The following is a 23,283-nucleotide window of genomic DNA, read 5'->3' on the forward strand; positions in this document are numbered from 1 at the left end:
AAAGCAATTTCCAGGACGTAAGTGGTAAGAAAATGAGAAAAAGCAATTTCCAGGACGCAAGTGGTGAGAAAATGAGAAAAAGCAATTTCCAGAAACAAAAAGGTTAAAAAAATAAATAAATAAATAAATAAATAAATCATCCAGGAACAAAAAGGATAAGAAAATAAAAATGTCCTTTCCAGGAACAAAAAGGTTAAGAATTAAAAAATTCCAGGGAAAAAAATGGTTAAGAAAACCAAAAAAGTCATTTCCAGGCGCAAAAAGGTAAGTAGGTGAAAATAATAAATTTCCAGCAACAAGCACGGAAGAAAGAAATTAACAGAACTTTTTTTCCAGGAACAACAAATAACACGAAGAAACACGAAGACGCTAGAAGCACGGACGTGATGAAGCGAACGACGTGTTGTTTCCTACTTCCTAAGACATACTGGAATTTAAATTTTCATAAAGATTAAATAAACCTTAAAAACTTAAAAAAATATCTCAGTTGTCATGATTACTTATTTTAATAAGTGATTTGGGTGGATTAGAACTTTTTTCTTTGGTTTAATGAGTGATTTTTGCATTTCGTTTGATTGCAGGTAGCCTTGATGCAGTTGTACAGTATGTCACTTGCTTTAAATTCCAATATACTCTATCCAGAAGACACAAAATGAATTTTGTTAATTATAGATAAGACACTGTACATCAAATTGCACCTTCTTTTCTACAGCCATAGCCAAATGCATAAAAGTCCCGGTGGTTGTGCCACGTGTCACTATTCAATGCCATACTGTTCACTGTGAGGTACAGTTACTACATGCCCATACATGCTTTACCGAGACATACTGGTAACGCATGTCCTTCATGTTTTCACCGCTTCTTTCAAACGGAACCCTGCAGAGCAGCTGCTTCACACTCATCTGGTGTGTTTTCTAGACCCTCTGACACCCTGTCCAGTTGTGGAAAAAATAAAACTGATTAAGATATAATATTAAAGTATGAAATATGAAATATACTTGTAAACTGTAAGTAGAATATTGCAGTATTGTATGAAGCATGGCAGAATATATACAGCTCCTGTTGTTGGATTACAAACCTGCACTGTTGACCAAAAGTCTGAACATGGTACAAGTGATTGATAATGTAGGAAACAGCAGAGAATGGCACACAATCATTTGCATGCATGTACCAAAGCATTTGCAACATCAACAAACTGGTCATTTTATTAGTCCTGACTTGACCTGAGTCCTGACCCGGACCCTGAATGTGAGGGGAGAAACAGATGATCAACCAGGAGGGCTCTTAATTGAAAAGGACATTTTTGAGAATTCCCCTTCCCTCAGTTTTTGAATAGCTTTAATCTTTTGCCGTAACTTTTTCAATTTCAAATATTTGTGCATTTCTGAGAAGAGATTCAAGTACATCAGAGTTTCAACCTGTAATGAATTAAAGATAAATAAAGGTAATTTCTACATGATGCTTTGACCTGCTGTAGTGAGGATCCTTCTGTGCTCACTGTATAGTCGAGATATTCATGAATACAAATCTATAAATTCAGATGATTGATATATGAACGCCTGGGGTTGGGGCTCGTAAGTGAGCGCCTGGTGGCTGGGCCTTTGCCCACGGAGCCCGGCTGGGCTCAGCCTGAAGAGACGATGTGGGCCTGACCCCCGGTGGGCTCACCACCCACCGAGGGAACCGTAGGGGCCGGGTGCAATGTGGTTTGAGTGGCAGCCGACTGCAGGGTTCCCGGTGACCCGATCCTCAGACACAGAGACTAGCTCTAGGGACATGGAATGTCACCTCGTTGGTGGGGAAGGAGCCCGAGCTTGTGAGGGAGGTCAAGAGGTACCAGCTAGATATAGTCAGGCTCACCTCCACACATAGCCTGGGCTTTGGAACCCAACCTCTCGAGAAGGGCTGGACTCTCCACTTCTCTGGCGTTGCCTGCGGTGAGAGGTGGCAGGCTGGTGTGGGTTTGCTTATAGCCCCACAGCTCAGCCGCCATGTGTTGGAGTTCACCCCAGTGAAAGAGAGGGTCGCATCCCTGCGGCTTCGGGTCGGGGACAGGTGCCTCACTGTTGTCTCGGCTTATGGGCTGAACAGCAGTGCAGAGTACCCGGCCTTCTTGGAGTCCCCGGGAGGGGTGCTGGACAGTGCTCCGACTGGGGACTCCAGTGTTCTACTGTGGGACTTCAACGCCCACGTGGGCAGCGACAGTGAGACCTGCAGGGTGGTGACTGGATCGCACGGCCTCTCTGATCTGAACCTGAGTGGTGTTCTGTTATTGGACTTCTGTGCTGGTCACAGTTTGTCCATAACAAACACCATGTTCGAGCACAGGGGTGTCCATAAGTGCACTTGGCACCAGGACACCCTAGGGCGGAGGTCGATGATCAACTTTGTTGTCGTGTCATCTGACCTCCGGCTGCTTGTTTTGGACACTCGGGTGAAGAGAGGAACAGAGCTGTCGACCGATCACCACCTGGTGGTGAGTTGGATTCGCTGGCAGAGGACGAAACTGGACAGACTTGGCAGACCCAAACGTGTTGTGAGGGTCTGCTGGGAACGTCTGGTGGAACCCTCTGTCAGCATGGTTTTCAACTTCCACCTCTGGGAGAGCTGTTCTCATGTCTCGAGGGAGGCTGGGAACATTGAGTCCGAGTGGACCATGTTCTCCACCTCCATTGTCGAAGCAGCTGCTCGGAATTGTGGTCATAAGGTCTCCGGTGCCTGTCGTGGAGGCAACCCCCGAACCCGGTGGTGGACACCGGAAGTAAGGGCTGCCGTCAAGCTGAAGACGGAGTCCTATCGAGCCTTCTTGGCTCATGGGACTCCCGAAGCAGCTGACGGGTACCGGCAAGCCAAGCAAACTGCGGCCCGAGTGGCTGTGGAGGCAAAAACTCGGATCTGGGAGGAGTTCGGGGAGGCCATGGAGGAGGATTATCGGTCGGCCTTGAAGAAATTCTGGCAAACCGTCCGGCGCCTCAGGAGGGGAAAGCATGTCTCCGCCAACACTGTTTAAAGTGGAGGTGGGGAGCTGCTGACCTCAACTGGGGATATTGTTGGACGGTGGAAGGAATACTTCGAGGACCTCCTCAATCCCGTCGCCACGTCTTCCGTGGAGGAAGCAGAGGCTGAGGTCTCAGAGGTGGACTCGTCCATTACCCAAGCCGAAGTCACCGAGGTGGTCGGTAAGCTCCTCGGTGGCAAGGCACCGGGGGTGGACGAGATTCGCCCTGAGCATCTTAAGTCTCTGGATGTGCAGGGACTGTCTTGGTTGACACGTCTCTGCAACATCGCGTGGTAGTCGGGGACAGTGCCTCTGGATTGGCAGACCAGGGTGGTGGTCCCCCTGTTTAAAAAGGGGGACCGGAGGGTGTGCTCCAACTATAGGGGGATCACACTCCTCAGCCTCCCAGGCGTTCGACTGCGTCCCTCGTGGTGTCTTGTGGGGGGTGCTCCGGGAATACGAAGTCCGGGGCCCCTTGTTAAGGGCCGTCCGGTCTCTGTATGACCAGAATAGGAGTCTGGTCCGCATTGCCAGCAGTAAGTCGGACCTGTTCCCAGTGCATGTTGGACTCCGGCAGGGCTGCCCTTTGTCACCGGTTCTGTTTAGAATCTTTCTGGACAGAATTTCTAGGCACAGCCAGGGGCTGGAGGGGGTCCAGTTCTGGAACCACATGATTTCATCTCTGCTTTTTGCAGATGATGTTGTCCTGTTGGCTTTATCGAACCCGGACCTACAGCATGCACTGGGGCGGTTCGCACCCGAGTGTGAAGCAACAGGGATGAGAATCAGCACCTCCAAATCCGAGGACATGGTCCTTGACCAGAAGAAGGTGGCTTGCCCTCTCCAGGTCAGTGAAGAGACTCTGGCCCAAGCAGAGGAGTTTCAGTATCTTGGGGTCTTGTTTACGAGTGGGGGACAGATGGAGCGTGAGATTGACAGGCGGATCGGTGCAGCGGCTGCAGTGATGCGGTCGTTGTATCGGTCCATTGTGGTGAAGCGGGAGCTGAGCCGAAAGGCGAAGCTCTCGATTTACCGGTCAATCTACATTCCCACCCTCATCTATGGTCATGACCAAAAGGACAAGAGGCCTCTGTAGGGTGGCTGGGCGCTCCCTTAGAGATAGGGTGAAGAGCTCAGTCACCAGGGAGGAGCTCGGAGTAGAGCCGCTTCTCCTCCACATCGAGAGGGGCCAGCTGAGGTGGCTCGGGCATCTGGTTAGGATGCCTCCTGGACGCCTCCCTAGAGAGGTGTTCCGGGCATGTCCCACTGGGAGGAGACCCTGGGGAAGACCCAGGACACGCTGGAGAGACCATGTCTCTCGGCTGGCCTGGGAACGCCTTGGGATCCTGCCAGAGGAGCTGGAGGAAGTGTCTGGGGACAGGGAAGTCTGGGCATCTCTGCTGAGACTGCTGCCCCCGCGACCCGGCCCTGGATAAGCGGTAGAAAATGGTTGGATGGATATATGAACAACAAGCTCATCCACACACACAAAAAATGACAATAATTGGCTTCCCGAGCAGCAGGACTGGACAGAGCCAACCAGCAACAACACCCACAAACAGTGCAGATCTCCTGTGACTTACTTCCTGGTTCATGGCCTCTCCTCAGACTGATATGTTTCAGCTGCTCCTGAGTGTGTGATTGCCTCCAGCTGGTCGCTGTGCTTTATACAGGGCTTCTTCCAGGTGTTCTGGTTCTTGGTTTGTTTGTGTTTCCCAGGATCTCATCGTCCTGAACCTCCTGAATCCTCCTCTGAGCAAATTCTTTCTCTGCTAAATAACTAATTTCAAGTGTGGTTGTTTTAAGTCAGAGTAACAGAGATGTGAACAGCAACCCTTCTTCCTTTGCAGCACTCTTTTCTTTTCTTGATCTTTTCAGAGTCAATCCTTCCTCGTTTCATTCCTGTTTCATATAACAAAGTGATGCAGTATGAATGTGAGGGCATTCAGGAAAGACAAAACACAAAAAGCCTCAAATTTTGCAAGAAATCGTAGCTAGTAACCTTTTATTATCTCTGAAATAAATAAACATAAGAATTTAACACAATGAAATGAAAACTCTTGACATCTCTGAATGCCTTTAACAGAATAAACCTTTAAAATAGAGCCTGGTTTTTTAGTAAACAGAACTTGTACATCGAGTACAAAAAACAAAACTACTCAAAAAATGTACAAAATGCAGCAAACAAATATCAAGTATTGTGCAGATTTTTTCCCATGAACATCCATCCCAGCTGCTGCGATCGGTCAGTAGAGGGGGGAGGCTGGCGCTGAGTGTCCGCGGCTACATTAAATACGTAGATCTAACCAGCAGCTCGGGGTTCGGCAGCACAGCTCAGTCGTTCCGGTTCGGCGCTGCGAGCCAGGCGGAGATCTCAGAAGACTCATGCAGCGTTGGAACAGAAGCATGAAGTTAATACGAAGCTATACTGACTCGGTTTCAAACGCTTTTTATGCTTTGGAACAACTTCCCTCACTGTAACCATTTGTCCTCCAGCAGCAACAACAAAAAAAAACAAAAGTCATTCTGTTTGCATCACATGAGTTTTAAAGCATAATCAGATGAGTGAAGACATTCAGGGCCGAACGCAGGCTCTCCGGGTCCGCAGCACAAAGACACTCTCACACTTCCGCAAACACACCAGATAGAAAACGGGACGAGACGAGAGCACCGACTGACAGCCATTCTGCAGGCGGGTTTAGAAAAAGCTCCATCCGCATAATAAAAGGTACAGTCGCAGGAGAGGACGCCTCTGTGTGCCGTTTGGATCAATCACAGCAGGAGGGGATTTTTTTTTTTTTTTTTTGCCAAGCTGAAAGAGCAAAGCTGAAGGAAGTTCACCTCTGCCGGTTATAGTTGCACTTGGTGTCAGCAGCCTGACCTCTACTTCAGGTCGACTCAGTTCACCTCCCAGGTCCAGGATTCCGGTTCTGCTACATGAGAGGCCCGGATCGGCGTCTGGTACGAGCAGGACGGTTCTACCGATCAAACCCCGGCGTTCTGCCCTCTGACGACGCCTCGTGTTTCCTGGGTCCCGCCCAACACGAGTCCGCACGGCAGAATCCGCCGCCGCTTCACTTCCGCCGGGCGCTGCCGGGCCGCTTGACCTGCCAGAGGTGGTTGTGGATGGTCAGGGCGTCCACGCTGACCGACACCGACTTGGCGGGGATGACGGTGAACTGCTTGCGGTCGGAGCTGTACTTGTACAGCTTGTCGATCATCTTGCGGCCGATGGCGCGCGGCCCCGTGCCCGTGAACTTCACGATCTCCTCGGTGTCCGGCGAGTAGGAGTAGACGGCGCGGAACTGGCAGCCGCCGTCCCGGAAGAGGATGATCAGGTGATTGGACTCGCACTTCTCCAGCTCCTGTTGGTCACCGGCAAAAACACGTCACTGTCTGTACGCAACAGACCGGAAGCACACAAACACACAGATCTGACCTCCAGGATGACGTTCTTCTGGACCTCGTTCACCTTCCCAGCCAGGCAGCAGTGAGCGATGGCGTTGACGATGATTGGCTTGTTGGACTTGGAGCTCGGCTCCTTGAAGAGTTTCGGACCTTTAACAAGCAGAGCGAGACAGAAAAGTCAGAAAAGTTTATCATGGAGGCGAGATAACTTCCTGGAATCTCCACTATCTGCTCATAAAGGGTCATATTTGCTGCATTTCCTGTGAACATGTAGAGTTTTCCTTCCCACCGTTGTACTCGATGGACGTGATGGACGAAGCGATGGAGCCGTTCTCCCAGTCCCGCTCCATGTTCCTGCTGGACGCCCTGCTCAGCAGGGGGAACGACTCCACGGAGCAGACTGACTCCGCCCTGCCACACACACACACACACACACACACACACACACACACACACACACACACACACACCCCCAGAGGTCACCTGGCTTCAAGGAGAAAATGCGCATGTGTGAGTGTGTGTGTCTGAGGAGTTCTCACCTGTGTGACTCCGCCTCCCCGGACAGGACGCTGTCCACCTCCGTGGCCAGAGACAGCGTCGACCCTCGATGGCTGCAGCTCAGATCCGCTGGAGGGAAACGACAGGGATTCATCAGCAGCTGGTTTTCCGATGTTTCCCTCGACTTTTGCTCATTGATTCTGATCTAACGGCACTGATTGGTCTCCCTGTAGAGCTGGAGGGAGCCGGCTGACTGAACGGCATGCAGAGCAGGTTAGAAGGTTCACCTCCCCTGCAGCCTGCTGCTGCCGAGCCCTGCGCTCTGATCAGCCTGGAAACCTTCAGAGAACCACCTGCGCGACACACAGACTCAGAGGGGGTGCACGACAACGCACGACACACACCGACGACAACACGGAAACAAGCCCGACGAGAAACAAGCCGTGGTCTTACGGGTGGCGGATCCTTTGGAGAGGCTGCCGGACTCCTCGCGGTGCAGCGACTTGGGTCTGTTCCTCCGGGATTTGGGGCGTGGGCGGGGCTTGACCAAGCCCTGCTCCTCCATCAGGGCCTGCTGCTTCCGCCGCAGATACTCCTGCTTGATCAGCTCCCGGCGCGCCTTCTCCTCCTCCTTCCGAATGCGGTCCTCTTCTGCCTTGCGCCTTGAGGAAATGGTGAGAGGAGTGAGAAGGGAGCTCCGTGGCGGCGGCGGCAGCAGCGGCGGTGCGTTCAGAGCGTACCGGGCCTCGTCACGCTTCAGCTCGCTCTCGGCTTCCTGCTGTAGCTTCCGCAGCCTCGCCTCTTCAGCTTTGCGCTGCTGTTTGAGGAGAAAAGCGGCGCGACGCTTCGCCATCTCATCCTCTGCTTTCTCATCGTCCTGAAACATGAAAAAAAAGATGCTTGTAATAAATAAAAAAAAAAAACTCTTCTGAATCACAAACTCAATAAAAAAACAAAAGAAACTTCTTGTTGTTACCTTGAAGAAGAAGCCCAGCACGTTCTTCTGCTCGCCCTCTGCTGTGCTCTCGGTACCGTCGGCGCCGCCGTCCTCCGGTGCATCCTTCACCTCTGAAAGGTCCACCTCTATCAGCTGACCTTTGACCCTGGGACCCTCGTCACCGGTGACGGCGTCACTCCCTGAGTTCGTAGCCGTGTTTTCCTCTCGCCCGTCGTTCTGCGGCGGCGAAGCGGGGGGAAGCTGAGGCTGCGGCTTGTCCGCGACGCGCTCGGCGTCGTGAACTTTGAAGGTGGACTTCCTCAGAATGCTCCTCTCCGTCTTGGCGCTCTCGGCGGCGCTTCCCGCCTCCCGGTCTCCCTTCGGAGAAGGCGTGCGCTCCGTTTTCGACTTGCTCTGCTTCCGTTCCGACGTCCTGCTGCGCTGGCTGGAGGTGAGCCTGGGGGGCCGGCGGGCCGGGACGGAACCACCGCCGCCGCCGCCGATGTCCACGAAGTGCACGGCGTAAGGCCTGGAGTCTGAGGTAGAGGACGAGGAGTCCGTTGTGCTCGGGGTTGTGCTTGGGGCGGACTGAGCGGGGTCGGAGGGCGAGGCGGCGTTGTGCTTCATCAGGAGGTCCTGCTGGAACGACAGCTGCAGCATCTGCTGCTGGATGGCGCCGATGGCCTCGTTCAGCAGGTCGATGGAGCGCGAGCACTCGTTCAGGTCGGGCTCGGCCGCGCCGTCCGGGGACAGGTGGCTCAGCTTGTTGTCCCTGCCGATCTGTCCCTCCTCTGCTCGGGCCTGCAGCTTCAGGGCGTCCAGGCAGGAGTCGTCCCTGCTGGACGGGCTCCTCGCTTTGCTGCGGTCGGCGGCTGTGAGCTCTTTGGACTCGTGGGAGTGTCTCAGCGGTAACGGAAGCGTGTCGCTCCTCCCTCCGCCCTTCTTGACGATGTTGAGGAACGCAGCTTTCCCCAGCTTCAGCCTCTGCCGGGCCGACAGTGTCTCCATCTTCTTCTTCTGGTACTCGATGGCGCGCCGCTGCTCCTCCAGCCGCATGTGGAGCTGCAGCAGCTCCGAAGGCACGGCGGACGGACTGACCGCCAGACTCTTCCCCAGCGCGGCGCCGGGCTCCTTCCCCAGCCAGCCCGGGGTCGGGTCGCTCTTCAGCTGCCAGGGCGGGCAGGGCGCGGCCTCCGGGCCGTCCGGAGTGGTCTTCTGGGAGCTGCTGGTGCTGGAGTATCCTTCGCGCAGGCCCAGTTTGAGGAGCTTCCTCTCGGCGAAGCTGGTCATCTTGATGCTGTTGCTGCCCGAGGCGCTGCAGCTGCTCGCCCACGACACGGTGCTGGGGCACGGGCTGGAGCGGCCGCTGCCGTCCTCCTTGTCCCCCCGCTCGCTCACCTTCAGGTCGTCTCTCAGCTTGTCCGACTCTCCCTCCGCCTGTGCGTACTCGGGAAAGTCCTCGTCCTCCAGGTCTGCGATGTCGGAGTCGGAGTCGGGCCCCGGCTCCAGCACGGACGAGAACGGACTGTCGAAATCCGGCTCTTCGGACAAATGGAGGAAGAAGCCTTGAGCCGGCGTCGCGCCCGTCGATCCGTCCGCGCTCGGCCTCAGAGCAGCCGACGCCGCTTCCACCACGGGGGATTTCCTCTGCGGGACGCCGGCGGCTCCTCTCCTGGCTCGACAGCGGCCTTCTCCACTCTCCTCCTGCTTGTTCAGGCTGATGCTCTTCTCCTTCGCCGGCTTCGAGACGGCGGGCATCAACGGCTCCAGGTAGTAGCCGTCAGGCTGGCAGTCCAGGGCGAAGGGCGCCGTGTCGAGACAGGAAGGGACCCTGGGGGTGGGCGGCGCGTTCGGCGTCTCCAGCTCGTCCTGCTCCATGTCGCTTCCCGCTCGCCGCCGGGAGAAGACCGACGGGTGCACGACGGCGACCAGCTCCTCCTCCTCGACCTCCTCCTCCTCGTCCTCGATGCGGATGTGGCTGAGCAGGCTCTGACCGCTGAGCCGGTGCGCGTGCTTCGGCGTGATGCTCAGGATGTTGGAAGCCAGGCTGTCTTTGCTGATGGAGCGAGCGAGGCTGACGCTGTCTGCGTCGTCCTCCAGAGCGAAATGCAGGGCGTAGGGCACGGGCTGGGAGACGGGCCTGGAGGGGGGGGCGACAGAACAGGAGGTCGATCGATCACTGAGGTCTTCATCGGGAACTGATATCGTTACAGGAAGCGTGCAGCTGTGACCGATCGGCTCACCTGGGCCTCCTCTCCGGCCAGGCCAGGAGGGAACCTCGGTACGGCTCGTTGGCCCGGTTCCTGCCCTCTGAGCAGAGAACATATGATTCACATCAGGAAATGTGTAACGTCACTGTCGGCTGATCTGAACAACCTAACCTTTAGAGAAGAGCCCATTAAGTCTGTGATTTTAAAAGGTCACAACGCGAGACGCTCCTGCTGCAGTCTGACGACTGGAAGAGGCGCGTTAAATGCCACGATAAGAGCAAAATGTGTATATTCACATCAGGATAAATGGAAAATTATTACTTGTCTGTTAAATTCTTTGCCAAAAAAAAAAACACAACATATTTCATGAAGCTTTTTGTCTCTATTCGCACTGCGAAAAACGTCCCTTTTCTTTGTACCTGAACTGCCGTCGTCAGCCGCCGGCTGCTGTCTTTGTCTCAGGGGCAGCAAAGAGTGAGATGGGACTGATGAAACTGATTTAGCACTGGAAGACAAACAAGATGGTTTGGATTATTCTTCCTAATCAGATGGAAACTATCAGACTATTACAATAAAAATAAATCATTTTTACGGTGCATTCAAAACCATGACCATTGCATCTACACTTGAAACGATAGTATAAACGAGGCTTTTGACTCTGGTTCTCCCAAAACAAGTATTTCATTTCTACAACTTTTGGAAAATTCAGCAGCACAACCTGACGAAGACCAGAAGACGGCTCTTATTACAGCGGTTTTGCAGTCGCTGCATTGGCTCCTCGTGTGCTTCACAATCGATTTTAAGGTTCTTTTAATGGTTTTTAAATGTCTTAATGGTCTCGGGCCTTCTTATCTTTCTGAGTTGCTTTTACCTCATGAACCCTGACGGCCCTCAGATTGACAAAAGAGGATTTAATTGGACTGAAGATGTTCAGGGGACTATGGAGTTCTCTTTGCTGCTGGAGATCCTGAGCCGACTCTGCAGTCACCTGGAAAACCTTTAGACTAGCATGAATATTAATCAGAACGCTGAAACACCTCAACAGGCTCTGGATGTAATCTGAAGTTCTCCTGAGTCACTATCATATAAGTACAGTTCTCTAAAAGGCTCATATTTCAAGCATAAAACCTCAAAAACGGAGAAATCCTGGCTGAAAAGAGCATTTTCCTGAGGTCTTTGAAGGAAAACAGACGGTTGTAACTACGGCATGTCTCACTGGAGTGTGTCTTCCCGGTACCTGGGCTCGGGGCTCTTCGGCGTCGTCAACACGTCAGCAGAGCTCGACGTCGTCAGGAAGCTTCGCTTGGTGACGTTTGAGACGGGCGCAAAGGATCGAGACGTCTTGGGCTGCAGCAGCAGTCTCACTGTGACGGCGGCGCATGAAGGAGGGAGTTACAGCGAGCTTTACTGTTTCTGCTTGGTGTCACTGAGAGAAACGATTCTTTAGCTTCAAATCTAGATCACTTCATACCATCCTTCACGTCCTGAAGGTCTCTTGGTTGAACAAAGTCCGGCTTCACACTCTCAAACCACCAGAACAGCTCAGCGATGAAGACCATCACATTGCTCTGCAAAACACGAGAAACGGTCAAGACAAAAGAACGGCGATAAACCTGAGATGGTCTCCCATGATTTGCTCTCACTTTCAGCACCGGTGGAGAATACAGCAGGTCTTCAGGCTTCAGGTAGAAACATCTGTTCAGGTACTCGTTTGAAAACTCCTTCAGCAGCTGAATGTTGTACAGACTGTCTGCTATGGAGGGAATCTCCTTCAGACAGATATCTGCAGCAGGGAGGGCGGAGAAGGTCAATGTCACGAAAGAACCATCATTTAGTGGAGGACTGTGGTTCTAAAGCCCGGTGTCGCCGCACCTTCCAGCCTGATGAGCTCCGGGCAGTAGAAGTGGACGAGCGCCAGCAGGGCGGCGCCGTCGGACACGTCCTTCAGCAGGTCGTCCAGCAGCGGGAAGTGCTGGAGCGTGCGACCCGACAGGTGATCTCTGCGGTAGCGCACCTACGCAGCGAGAGAGAGCGTTCCACTTATGTAAGGCTGAGTCACGGACTCCGTCAATCACACAACTGTCATCTGCCTCTCCTTAACACACACATACACACACACACACACGCGCTGATTTGTTTCCGGGGCTGACAGGGATTTTTGTGAATTTAAGAATGAAGTGGATTTGAAAAGAAAAAAAACAAAAAACGGAGCAGAGTGATGGTACGTTACCACACGAGAGAACTCCACAGGCTCCAACAAGCAATGAGCCAGAGCATGCAGGATGTCAGGCTGGAGGGGGGAGACAGACATGAGTGGAGGGGGGTTAATGAGGGTGGGGGGACGAGGTCGGGACGAGCGGCGGGTCTGAGAATCAACGGAAGATGCAGAGCCAGAAGGAAAGGTGAAACACAAACAGGAGAACTGTGAAGGGACGAGTCTGATCCACTTGTTGTTCCTCCCTGCTGCCACTAAGGGGCGCTGTGTCATCTTCATTCTGCATTCATGTCTGCCTCAGTGCACGAACACAGAGGCGTCAAACTCATTTCAGTCCCGGAGCTTCTTTCGTTAAAACATTTCTAATTTGCTCGGTGTTTTAGCGGGCCGGATCACAGCCTCCTGCGGACCAGTTTCGCCCCACGGGCCTCATGTTTGACACCCATATGCATCCTGTCGTGGTGTATTCTGAAGCCTGTGATGCTTCCTTAAACCCTCAGCCGACACTGACAAACATGGACTCATGGAGGAGAGAGGACTTACAGGGACAAGCTTCCAGTACCATTTGGACGGAGACTGAGACGGAGGGGGAAAGACACAAAGAGGAAGAGCAGCAAACAAGTCAGGGGCCAGATACAGCGGGAAGGACTCAGATGGCCTCCTGTCAGAGGAGGAGACACGACTGGAGGAGCTGCAGATGGACGGGGTCCACCATGTTTAGTTTTAGGAACAAGGCGGGAGAAACAGGAAGCAGCCTGATGTTCAGCGGCTCACTCTGAGAATGAACGCTCACTTCCAGAAAAACACAAATTTGGCTGTTTGATGTGTGAAACATCTGAATTCACAAAGATCCACATTAGAAAACTCCAGTCTTACTATTTATCGTGTTATAATGGCTTCAGGGAAACAAGACAGACAGAGAGAGACGGAAGGAAAACACCGTTTCACCTTCTGATGGCTCGGGGAATCCAGCAGATGCTGCTTCATTTTACACTCTTTCTCTGTGATCTCCCTCATTTTCATGTTCACCTGTCGTCACAAAGAAGCTGCAGGTCGGCACAGATCCAGGAACACAGCACTAATCAGCAGGAACACACACACACACACACACACACAGAAACACACACCTTGTTAATCCAGAAGAGCATGGCGTCTTCCAGGTCGAAGGGAAGCTCCTTGGAGGCACTGAAGTTGGAGAATCTCTTCACGCTGGACACCACCTTCTCGATGCTGATCATCTCCACCATGTAGGCCGTCATCAGGGCGTCGATCAGGTGGATGTGGGCGCTCTGAACGAGAGAAAGGTTCTCTGTTAACTATGGATGCAACCTTGTGAAACAAACTATGGATCTGGAAGCATTCCCTTTGCCAAATCACAGATAATCAACCAATTTTTAAGTATTAAAAAGTCACATGTTTTTCCTTTACTTCAGTTCATAATAATAAAATGCAGGTAAACTAACATTGTTCAAAATGAAGATGTAGTTTTCTATACATAACATATGTAGTTTTTCTCTGTTTCCATATAAAAGCCTCTCTGCACAACAAAGACAAGCCTAAAGAAAAATGAACTAAAACCCAATAGAAAGTATGAAATGGTGAATATATTTCCTTTCATAAGAACTTTCTGTTCAAGCCAGAGCCAGATAAAAGAGCCAGACTGGACTGAAGGGGTATTCTCTTTGAGAAAAGAATCCTAAAGATCCTTTTGATACACTCTGATAGATGAGGGTTGGATCTGTAGAATTCATGTGGAAAATGTCTCATTAGCAAACTCTGCTGGAGATTAATATGAATCTAAACCAGCAGTAAAGCCTCTTCTCTGTAATTTCTGATGAACGCAGCGTCTTCAGCGCCAGCTTGCACGGCGTTGCTGCTCCCACACCTGTCAGCTGGGACTAATACTTCTGCAAAGTGGCTTCCTGCTAAATGCATATTAAAAAAAAAATAAAAAAGAAAGCCTGAGCAGTTGGCTCTATGCGCCTCATGAATGATTTAGTCGCAGACTTTAAAACCTGCAAAACAGTCAAACCCGCTGGTGCATTATTTATTTATTCCAAGACTCCCGGCTCACATTTGGCTGCAGAAAGCAAAGTCATAATAGCCGAGAACCAGATGGCGAGTGTGGGCCGACGGTTCACTGGGTGATACCACAGCAGAGAGGGAACCATAATTCACAAAAACATCAGTATCTCCCGACTGATCAGAGGGATAATTGAAAACGTGAAATATGCTTTTCTGACTCCTTCAGGCGGTGGAACAAGCTGTAAATTGACTTTGAGAGAGCTCTGCAGATGTTTAATCCACCAACATAAACTCTTAGAAAATGCAAAGTTTCTATCGGCTTTTCATATTTTCTTAAAAAAAAAAAAAAATCACACATAGGAAACACAATAATTGAAATGACTTTGTCCAAACACTGACTGAATGAACGCGTGACGCGTCGACCGACCATTTTGATGGGAGCGGAGCAGAGGTCCAGGTGGGACACGGGCGTGCTGTCGGTCTCCAGGACGTAGACGCCTCTCCTGGACAGGGCCTGGATGACGGCCTGGTGGCTCTGCAGCGAGGCGGCCTGCTCGCCGTGCAGGATGAGGCCGCACACCCGGCAGTACAGCTCCGCGGACAGCAGCAGGCGCAGGACGGGCGGCTTGATGTGCTCCTGCTCATACTGGTCCGTGTAGAACGGGTCTCGCAGGTCTGGAGGGATGTGATCTGCAGAGACGAACAGTCACAAGAAAACACTGAGAGAGGTTTTGTGTTTGGGACTGCAGTACCTGATGGGATGAGGTCAACCGAGAAGCAATTTCTCATCAAAAAAAGAAAGGAGAGGTGTGTCTGAGCCCTGGTGTGGCACCACTGGTGGACGCCGCTGGAGCATCTCACAGTGCTGGCGGTCTGACTTTGCAACTGTAATTAGATCTGATCTCCTTTACATCGAATGGGTCTCATAAACAATGCTGTTTTCAGATGAAATTCCTGCATGACCACGTGTGCCTGCTTCAAACAGCATAAAAGACCAGCTGAATGGTGATACTCGTCACTTCTACCTGTGATTTTGAGGAGGAATGTTCCTGGATATTAATAACCTGGAAGAAGTTTTCATTTCACACTTTCCAAGAACCGACACTGTTGCTGCACACGTATTTTACAGTCCATAATGCCGCACAATCATTGGCATTTTTCCATTTTCTACGACTGCGACCCATCTCCTACTCACTTCGCAGTGATCTCACATATTTCTGTCTCTTGCCGCATATTGCAGATTGATCTCGGACTGTTCACCTATAAACAGCAACAATACACTGTAAATTCACTCACAAATTAACTCTGAGTGTGTTAAATACTGGCCTCCTACATAATCTCCTATATATATTGTAGCGTTAACAATCAACACTGGCCAGTGTTGACACTGTGTAGTTAGTACTATTAACACTACTCTTTGTTGATGATGAAATCTATACAGTGTTAATTCACACAGTGGGGAAAAAAAGACACCTTCAAATGTTCATTTAACACTGCAATATAAGAATCCAGTCTTCAACGCTCTCAGAGTTAATTAACACTTTGGAATTTACTGTGAGAAGTCTGCAGCATGAAATTAAACATGTTTCATTTTTGGAGAAAAATCCTTTAGGACAGTCTCATAAGGCAATCTGACTATCATAGAGTCATCAGTCATCAGAGTCCAGTGTGAAAGGAGTATAAAGAGAAAGATGAATCGGTCAAAAAGAATGCTCCAAAAGAGTTGCAGAGAATTTGGCTTCATTGGAGTAAGAGACAGAATTAGAGCCGAATGCTTCATTTGAGGTGAAAAAGCAGTGAATTAAAGTTTGAGCTTCAAGCTGAAGCAGCACCAGACCTCCAAACACCCCGAGACGGACTGGAAACCCACAGAGTCGCCCAAGTTCACAGTAAAACATTTAAGCACAGAGCCAGACTGCAGATCAAACACCAGGATGTCGTCTGCTTTCTACTCTCCAGATCAATCCAGTCACAAATCAACGCTCAAACTATTTTCTGCTCTGACGCCGACGCCTCGCACGTTACGTAAGAGAAACTCTCAGGACACAGACTGTCAAGGTATTAGACAGTCTCAGGAGAAAGCAGCAGCGAGGCGAAGCCGGCGGCGAGGCGCGCGGCGACGCACGGGGCGGCGAGGTGCGCCGGGCGACTTAAGCCAATGAGCTCACAGGACTTAGCGGCGGGGATGCTAAGCCGGTGGCGTCGTCCCCGTCCGCCTGACGCTTCCGTGATCGCCGACACGAGCGTGGCGCTGCTATTTTTACAGGCCTCGGACAGGTTAATCCGAGTTAAGGCCGCGGCACTCACGAAATTTAGCTCCAGGTGGCGGATTTAGACCAGGAGCAGCGGGAACGCCGCTGAGGCTCAGCCGTGGTGAGCAGAGCCCACAATCCACCTGAGATTCACGGGTCCTTCTGTAACTCTGGTTGAATATTATATTTCAAATTCTGTCTGTATGATGGACTGACGAGAACAGTATAAAACTGATCAACAGCAGGGGATTGTGGGAATTAAGGGGCACTTTAAACAAGCTACACAGAAGAGGTTTTATTGGACGGAGCAAATTGTTTCCAGTATTTATGCGAAGCCATTTTCCTGCGGTTCCGTCGGCAGAGTTGATGCAGAACAGAATCGATCTTCTCGCGGAGTGATTCCTCTGACGATGGAGAAACCCTCGGCGAGGCGGCGAGACGGCAGTAAACATCCATTAAACTGTGCTGAACTGCTTCATCACTCAACGTTCGCTGCTCATAATCATCCAGATGTGGACGCAGAGCCCCGTTTCATCTTGAGCAGGCTGAGCCAGTAACATAGTGGCGGAATACTCTTTAAATTTAAACTTAAAAGCTTTTCTTTGTCGTGCACACATAATGAAAATGTCTATTTTACAATTAAAACCAAAAAAAAAACACGACAATTTCAACATAAAGCTAATGAGTGAGCTTTCATGGGAGCATCGCTGAAATCTCAGCTTCAAACATCAATGTTTTCTTTAAAATTCTGACCATTTGCTTGTTGTTTTGACAGGCCGGTTTTGGGCCACAGGCCTTATGTTTGACATCCCTGATTTGCCCACTGATACTTTGTCTCAATCCTTGAATTTATGTGATGAATAACGCCTTAGATTAATTCATTTAGATCAGTTTAGAGGGATACATGCAGTAGAAAAACTAAACTAAACCGATACTTTCTATTAAAAACACTTTTTAAATACCAGTATAAAAGTGATGCTTTATTCAAAAAATGTTCCAAGGCAGGCTGAAAGTCCAAACACTTTGTAAACTCTGTGAATAAAACAAGCACCGAAGCAGAAGACACCGTGCGGACTGGGATTCGAACCGCAGCCCGCTGCGGGGCGCTCCAGCTCGGCCTCCATCATGCTCTCTGCTGAGGCGGCGCTGCCACATGCACGCCGAGAAAACACACACTCCACACTAACGCCGCTCCGACTGGGTGGGTTTCGCTGTCCTGACGCCGAGTCTTCCGCTTACTCAGCGCCGGCCGCCCCACAATGCCCCTCTTCGTCTCGCCCGGTTGCCGTGGAGACGGCGATGGGGAAAATGCCAGCGTGGCCGGAGGTGGGGGGCTGGGTTTGTGTCCCATCCTCCGCTCACTGGAAGGTTTTGTCGTCCGTGGCAGCAGGAGGAGGCCGAGGGAGGCTCTGCACTCCAATCCAACGACTCAGACACTGATGCATTATTTACATCTTACAGCCAAACCGATGAATTAGTAACTGTTTAGGACCATTTCACACCAGCCATACAGCACTGTTCTGTCAACGTATGCATTATTTTTCTTTGCGGGATCTGAAAAAAACGATGGACCGATGTTTTTTTTGTTTTGTTTTGTTTCTGGATTCATCAAACGCTTCGATGTTTCTTTAAAATCCAGGAATAAATCTGTCCTGACCAGATAAACAGGCCGTGTTGGACAAAGACCCAGGTCTTCTTGTCCGACGCCATTAAACACTTGAACATGTGACTCGCTGTGCAGGGTGTCACACACACACACACACACACACACACACACACACACACACACACACACGGCGTGTTTGCTGGACTGAGCCCTAATCCACTGAGACTGTTTTGGCTGCTCTGGCCTCAGCAGTATCAATGAGCAGGTAAATCACAGAAACAGAAGGACTAAACAGGTGGAGAATAAAGCTGCTGCAGAACTGAAAACATCTCGTTCTGTCTGCTGACATCAAATAAAGGACATTGTTGTTTTAGTTGATATAAATCACAGTTCAGAATGTTGTTAAAATCGGCACATTCTCAGAACAACAGCAGGACAACTGAATAAGTCGGCAGGACCTGACGTGCAAAGTTCCTTTGCTTGTACTATTATTACCTGCGCTCGCTACGTGTTGGCAGAACTATCAGCTGTGGTTACATGGCCAATGAATAATCCAATTAAACGCTGATCTGATTACAGCTGTGTCGTGCAAACACTTCTGATTGAAACTACAAATGGATAAATGTGCAACGGCGTCGGGATGCTGCAGCTTCCGGTTGTTCAAGGTCTTCGCAAACATCTGTACATCCTGCTCCGAAGCAAGGAGGCGACACCGCCGCGCTACGCCACGGGGAATGATACGCCTTCTGTTTGTCTCTTCCTCATCATGTTACCAACAGCAGGAATGTTTCTTCGGTGCTTCAGCTTCAAAAGAAACAGAACAGGCTCGATAACAGTTCAGCCGACGAGCTTCTCGGTGCAGCTGGACGTGGAATCATGCGCGCTCGTCACAAACAGCCTACATCACAGAGCAAAGCATTGTGGGATTGATCAACTGACTGATTCTGATGCTATTCTTGGTGCACATGACCCCAGCGTCTCCTGTTCACTGAATTCTGAGTACAGTCGACAGAATTTGCTGTTTCCTGAGCGCCGATGATATAACTCCTCGTGCTTCATCAGTGACGCTGCAACCTGAACTCTGGAAATACAGAAGGCGTTCTTTTAGAGCACAGTGGGACCAGCAGAATCAGTCAGACCGAGATGGTATGGATGTGTTGAGAATCATTCTGTTTAACCGCCATGTTTTCCGTCCACGTTAAAAGCTTCAAAGCTCCTTCAGTTCGGATGTCTTTTAAATTCATTCTAAACAATTAAGCCTCTTGGTTTTTGGCTTAGCGGGATTAGAAGCTTCATTATACTGAGTCATCCACTGCGGCGAGATAAACACAGATACACTGCGCGTCTCGCTCATTACAACAAATAAGGAGTTTCTCCTCTGCTGAAAGGCCGCCTCTGCACTTCCCGCTAATGCCTCCTTGTCAGACGCACAACTTGGAGACTTGCATGAGCAGCACAGCTGATCTCCTGCTCACTCACACTCCTCGGAGAGCAGCCAGCCCCTGACACAAAAACCCACATTCAGGGAGTCGTTTCCAGACATTTACACGCGCCCCGGCCAAGCGGAGCCGTCATTTTTAATGTGCGGCCCTCATCAGAGCTGGCAGGAGTAGTGACCTGATCACAGGATGTCGGCACGAATCTCCACTCACAAGCAGGAAACACTCCCACACGGACATGTTCCTCTTTCAATTATATGTCAGAACCGTATTCCCAAAGTGATTTTTAAACGTGTAAACATCTGACTTCCACTCCTGCTGTGATTCAGGGCTTTTTTCCACTTGATGCTTAAAGCAGTTTCCTGCTGTTTGGTGGCAGAGATAAACTGCCGCCCCTGTTCTGTGAAAGAAGCACAATCCATCACTGCAAATTACATCGAGTGTGACTTTTGATTTTCTGTATAGATTGCATGTATTTTCCTGTTATATTGATTCACACATATTCTGCACAACACAAACAATGCAGACCACCTGCTGTGAAACGACTGAGTCTGCTGCCGTATTGCTCTGCTTCTGGTTGTTGCATCTCGTCCATTTGCTCTCTAACGTCACTGTACACTGAGTAGTGATAATAAAGCCTGTTCTATTCTATTATTAAATAAAGTCTTATGTCTGTAAACAGGAGTAGTTTCCAAAAGCAGTCCTCTGCTACAGTTGCAGCTACTGATTAATGTTTGACTGCTGTGACGAAGGATCCTCGTCTCATAGCGAGAAGATCCAGAGCTCTTTATGGTTTCCCCAAACTATTCACTTTGTGGAGTCGGTGTAAGACAGACTAAATGAATAAAAAATAAAATGATCAGTTAATAAAACCTTCTATTTGTAATGTAGAAACACAGCATACGGGCAGTTCTGCTCATGGGTCTTTGTTTCATGGTTCTCTTTCCACTGTTAACTATCTTATAAATGCAAAATACTATTGAAAAACTAATGTTTTAATGTATTCACAGACATGTTGATCATTTATTGCATAATTATTATTATTATGAATGGCATCAAACTGATGTGTTGTGCCTTAAGCAGGGGGAGCCAGGAGGACATGGGTTTGCAAGAAACTTGTGATTTAAATTCACATGACAAAGCATCCTTGAAATGGCTCAAAGTTTCAAAAATGTTGACAAATCCGGGCCTCAGATTTAACATGTCATCAAAATATATGAGACGTGACTGTTCAATAAAGTTTCCCACAATTAAACTCAATGATCAGAACTCAGTCAGCTACACTGCAGAGAGTATATTGAAGAAACACCCGTACAGACCAGGGGTGTCAAACATAGAGCCCGTGGGCCAAAACCAGCCCACAGGAGACTGTAATCTGGCCCATCAAACCACCAAGCAATTAAAACACGATCCTGAGGCCCGAGCTGCACCATCGGTGAAAGATTATAAACCAGCATTGGCTTCAAAGTCATGCTGTCAGCGTGAGTTTGGAAAGACGTGCAGAATACAACATACACAGGAGGAGGTTTTTGGACATTTCAGTGTATACTGCACCAGGAGACATCATTTTAGGCAGTAAATGTTTGATTTAGTCGTGGTTATAATGGCTCTCTTTTACGGCTGCAGCCCACTTAAGATAAATTCGGACTCTATGTGGTTCCTGGACTAAAATGTGCTTTTGGCATCCATGCTACAGAGCATAACATTTTACAAACAGGCACAGGCACTACAGCCAGTGTTGGCCCAACAGATCAATAAGGACCACACCATGCAGCCTCGGTTATTAAAGGAAAGACAATCCTTACCTATACCATAGGCTTTGGCAAACAACCAGCGGAGATTTGCATCTATTTTGGCTCTTGCGGAGTCGTACAACTCCAGAGGTACAACCTGAGCCTCCAGGCCACCTCCAGCTCCAGCTCCAGCTCTTCCTCCATCATCATCCTCATCTGCTGCCGCTGCTGCTGCTCTCCTCCGGGTGCTGTCCCTGCCAGCACTCGCCTCCACATCCATCCTGACAGGGGGGGAAAGACAGAGACGTTACTGCCTTATTGCAGGCGGCCTGGCGGCATTACATCATCTGCTCTGGAGCAACAAGCAACAAGCAGGGCCCGGATCCCTGACGGACAGCACCTGCCGGGGAGACGAGGAGGAGGAGGATGAAGATGGCACCTCACCTCCTCTGGAGCCTCCGCTGTCATTCATGGATGTGCATGTGTGCATGTTAGGTGACACTGTGTTTGCCTTCACGGGGATAAAAGTCGCCCGTCTGACAGAAAACATGCTGTCGGTTTAATCAGCAACGTGCCCGAATCTGATAATTAATCTGCTGTAATGTTTCAGATCCGACACGAACCGAGCGGCGCTGCTCCGTTAAGCTAGCTAAGCCGCACACAGGTGAAAACAAAAGGAACAAACAGAGACTCACCTCTCAAGAGCACATCTGAGTCCCCCCTCGCAGCGTTTTCAGATGGGTGTGTTGTTAGAACGCTGACATGCTGGCCGGGCTTCAGCTAACGGAGAAACGGGAGGCAGACTCCTCCCTGAACAGCGACACAAATCTCCGGCCTCTCAGGATAAAGCTGCAGCGGGCTGGCGGCGGCGGCGGCGGCTGCTGCGGCGCGTTAATCCAATAATAACAAATATCTGGCTGGAAACCATCCCGAAGTTTGATTTCCAGGAATTTAATGATGTACAGGGGGGGGGGAAAGGTCGTCCGGGCAGGCGGCGGTAGCGGTGTTATCGGAGCCTGGCTCTCTGTCTCTATGGGGACGGGCGGTCGGTGCATCCAGTCAGCCCGGCCGCAGTACCGCCGCTGGCCTGCAGGGGGCGCTGTTAATGGGGATATCTATTGTGTGACACACACCGTCCATCATAATGATGTAATAACAAAACACCAGAGGAAGAACAAAAACTACAAATATAGGAAGAAAAAAAATAAAGTTCACTGGGAAAAACCGTCAAGGCAAGAAAAAAACAACAAAATATAACACAAATACATATATATATATATATATATATATATATATATATATATATATATATATATATATATATATATATATATATATATATATATATATATATATATATGAAAAACATGAAATACGAAGAGAAAGAAATCCAAAGTTGTGAGGAAAAAAATTCAATGAAATATATGTGATTACAACGTTTGAAGTGTATACCAAATGACAAGATACTGCTTGAAAATAACATTTCATGTCCTTACCTGCTTCATTCTTGGAGATCAGTAATATCACATTAAGATTTGTCATAAAGATAGCAAGCCAGAATATTACATCTGTTATTTTCTTTGTATTTTGACTTTCTGCGGGGGAGATGACAAAGGATTAGGCAACAGATGCTTTAAAAACAAATAAGAGAATGTTAAAATATTTATTTCAATTAACAGGAAGCCAGTTCCCAGACGTTATAATTGATGCAATGTTATTTTTAGACAAACGAGAAATCAGGCCCTTCAAACAAACAGGAGCACACATATTGAAAGCATGAATCAAAGTATTTCTTTTGGCTTCAGAGAAAGATTGATATACCATGTAAATGTTCCATCAATAATAAAACAAATTTTTTGTAACATTTTTGAATTTTTTTCTTTTTGTGGTTTTGGATGGATAGACGGATGGAACAGTCTCTCTGGATGAGGTCCTTATTCAGTGGAGAAAGACTTGTCATGT

General features: G+C 49.6%; 1 protein-coding gene across 1 annotated transcript; it reads right to left on the minus strand.

Moving 5' to 3' along the window:
* Positions 1–6,068: 6,068 nt before the first annotated feature.
* LOC115382401 (calmodulin-regulated spectrin-associated protein 1-like) lies at positions 6,069–22,276 on the minus strand. The gene is made up of 19 exons (XM_030084112.1): positions 22,017–22,276; positions 21,394–21,602; positions 14,719–14,981; positions 13,394–13,555; positions 13,215–13,295; positions 12,282–12,341; positions 11,924–12,065; positions 11,695–11,834; positions 11,523–11,619; positions 11,289–11,415; positions 10,471–10,556; positions 10,085–10,151; positions 7,881–9,981; positions 7,645–7,781; positions 7,358–7,566; positions 6,946–7,033; positions 6,696–6,817; positions 6,438–6,556; positions 6,069–6,363 (listed from the first exon to the last, which is right to left on the minus strand). Exons 2-19 carry the CDS (start codon positions 21,599–21,601, stop codon positions 6,073–6,075), a joined length of 4,500 nt encoding a protein of 1,499 aa, XP_029939972.1. The 5' UTR covers position 21,602; positions 22,017–22,276; the 3' UTR covers positions 6,069–6,072.
* Between the last annotated feature and the right edge of the window lie 1,007 nt (positions 22,277–23,283).

This window comes from Salarias fasciatus (assembly GCF_902148845.1).
Source record: "Salarias fasciatus chromosome 7 unlocalized genomic scaffold, fSalaFa1.1 super_scaffold_4, whole genome shotgun sequence".
NCBI lineage: Eukaryota > Metazoa > Chordata > Actinopteri > Blenniiformes > Blenniidae > Salarias > Salarias fasciatus.

What these genes read in the sequence shown, in the direction of transcription:
- LOC115382401 (XM_030084112.1), bottom strand. Translation starts at nt 21,601, where the DNA reads ATGGATGTGGAGGCGAGTGCTGGCAGGGACAGCACCCGGAGGAGAGCA. An exon ending in TGCCAAAGCCTATGGTATAG is followed by an intron (nt 14,982 to 21,393) that starts GTAAGGATTGTC and finishes TCGTCTCTGCAG; the next exon opens with ATCACATCCCTCCAGACCTG. An exon ending in AGAAGAACGTCATCCTGGAG is followed by an intron (nt 6,364 to 6,437) that starts GTCAGATCTGTG and finishes GGTGACCAACAG; the next exon opens with GAGCTGGAGAAGTGCGAGTC.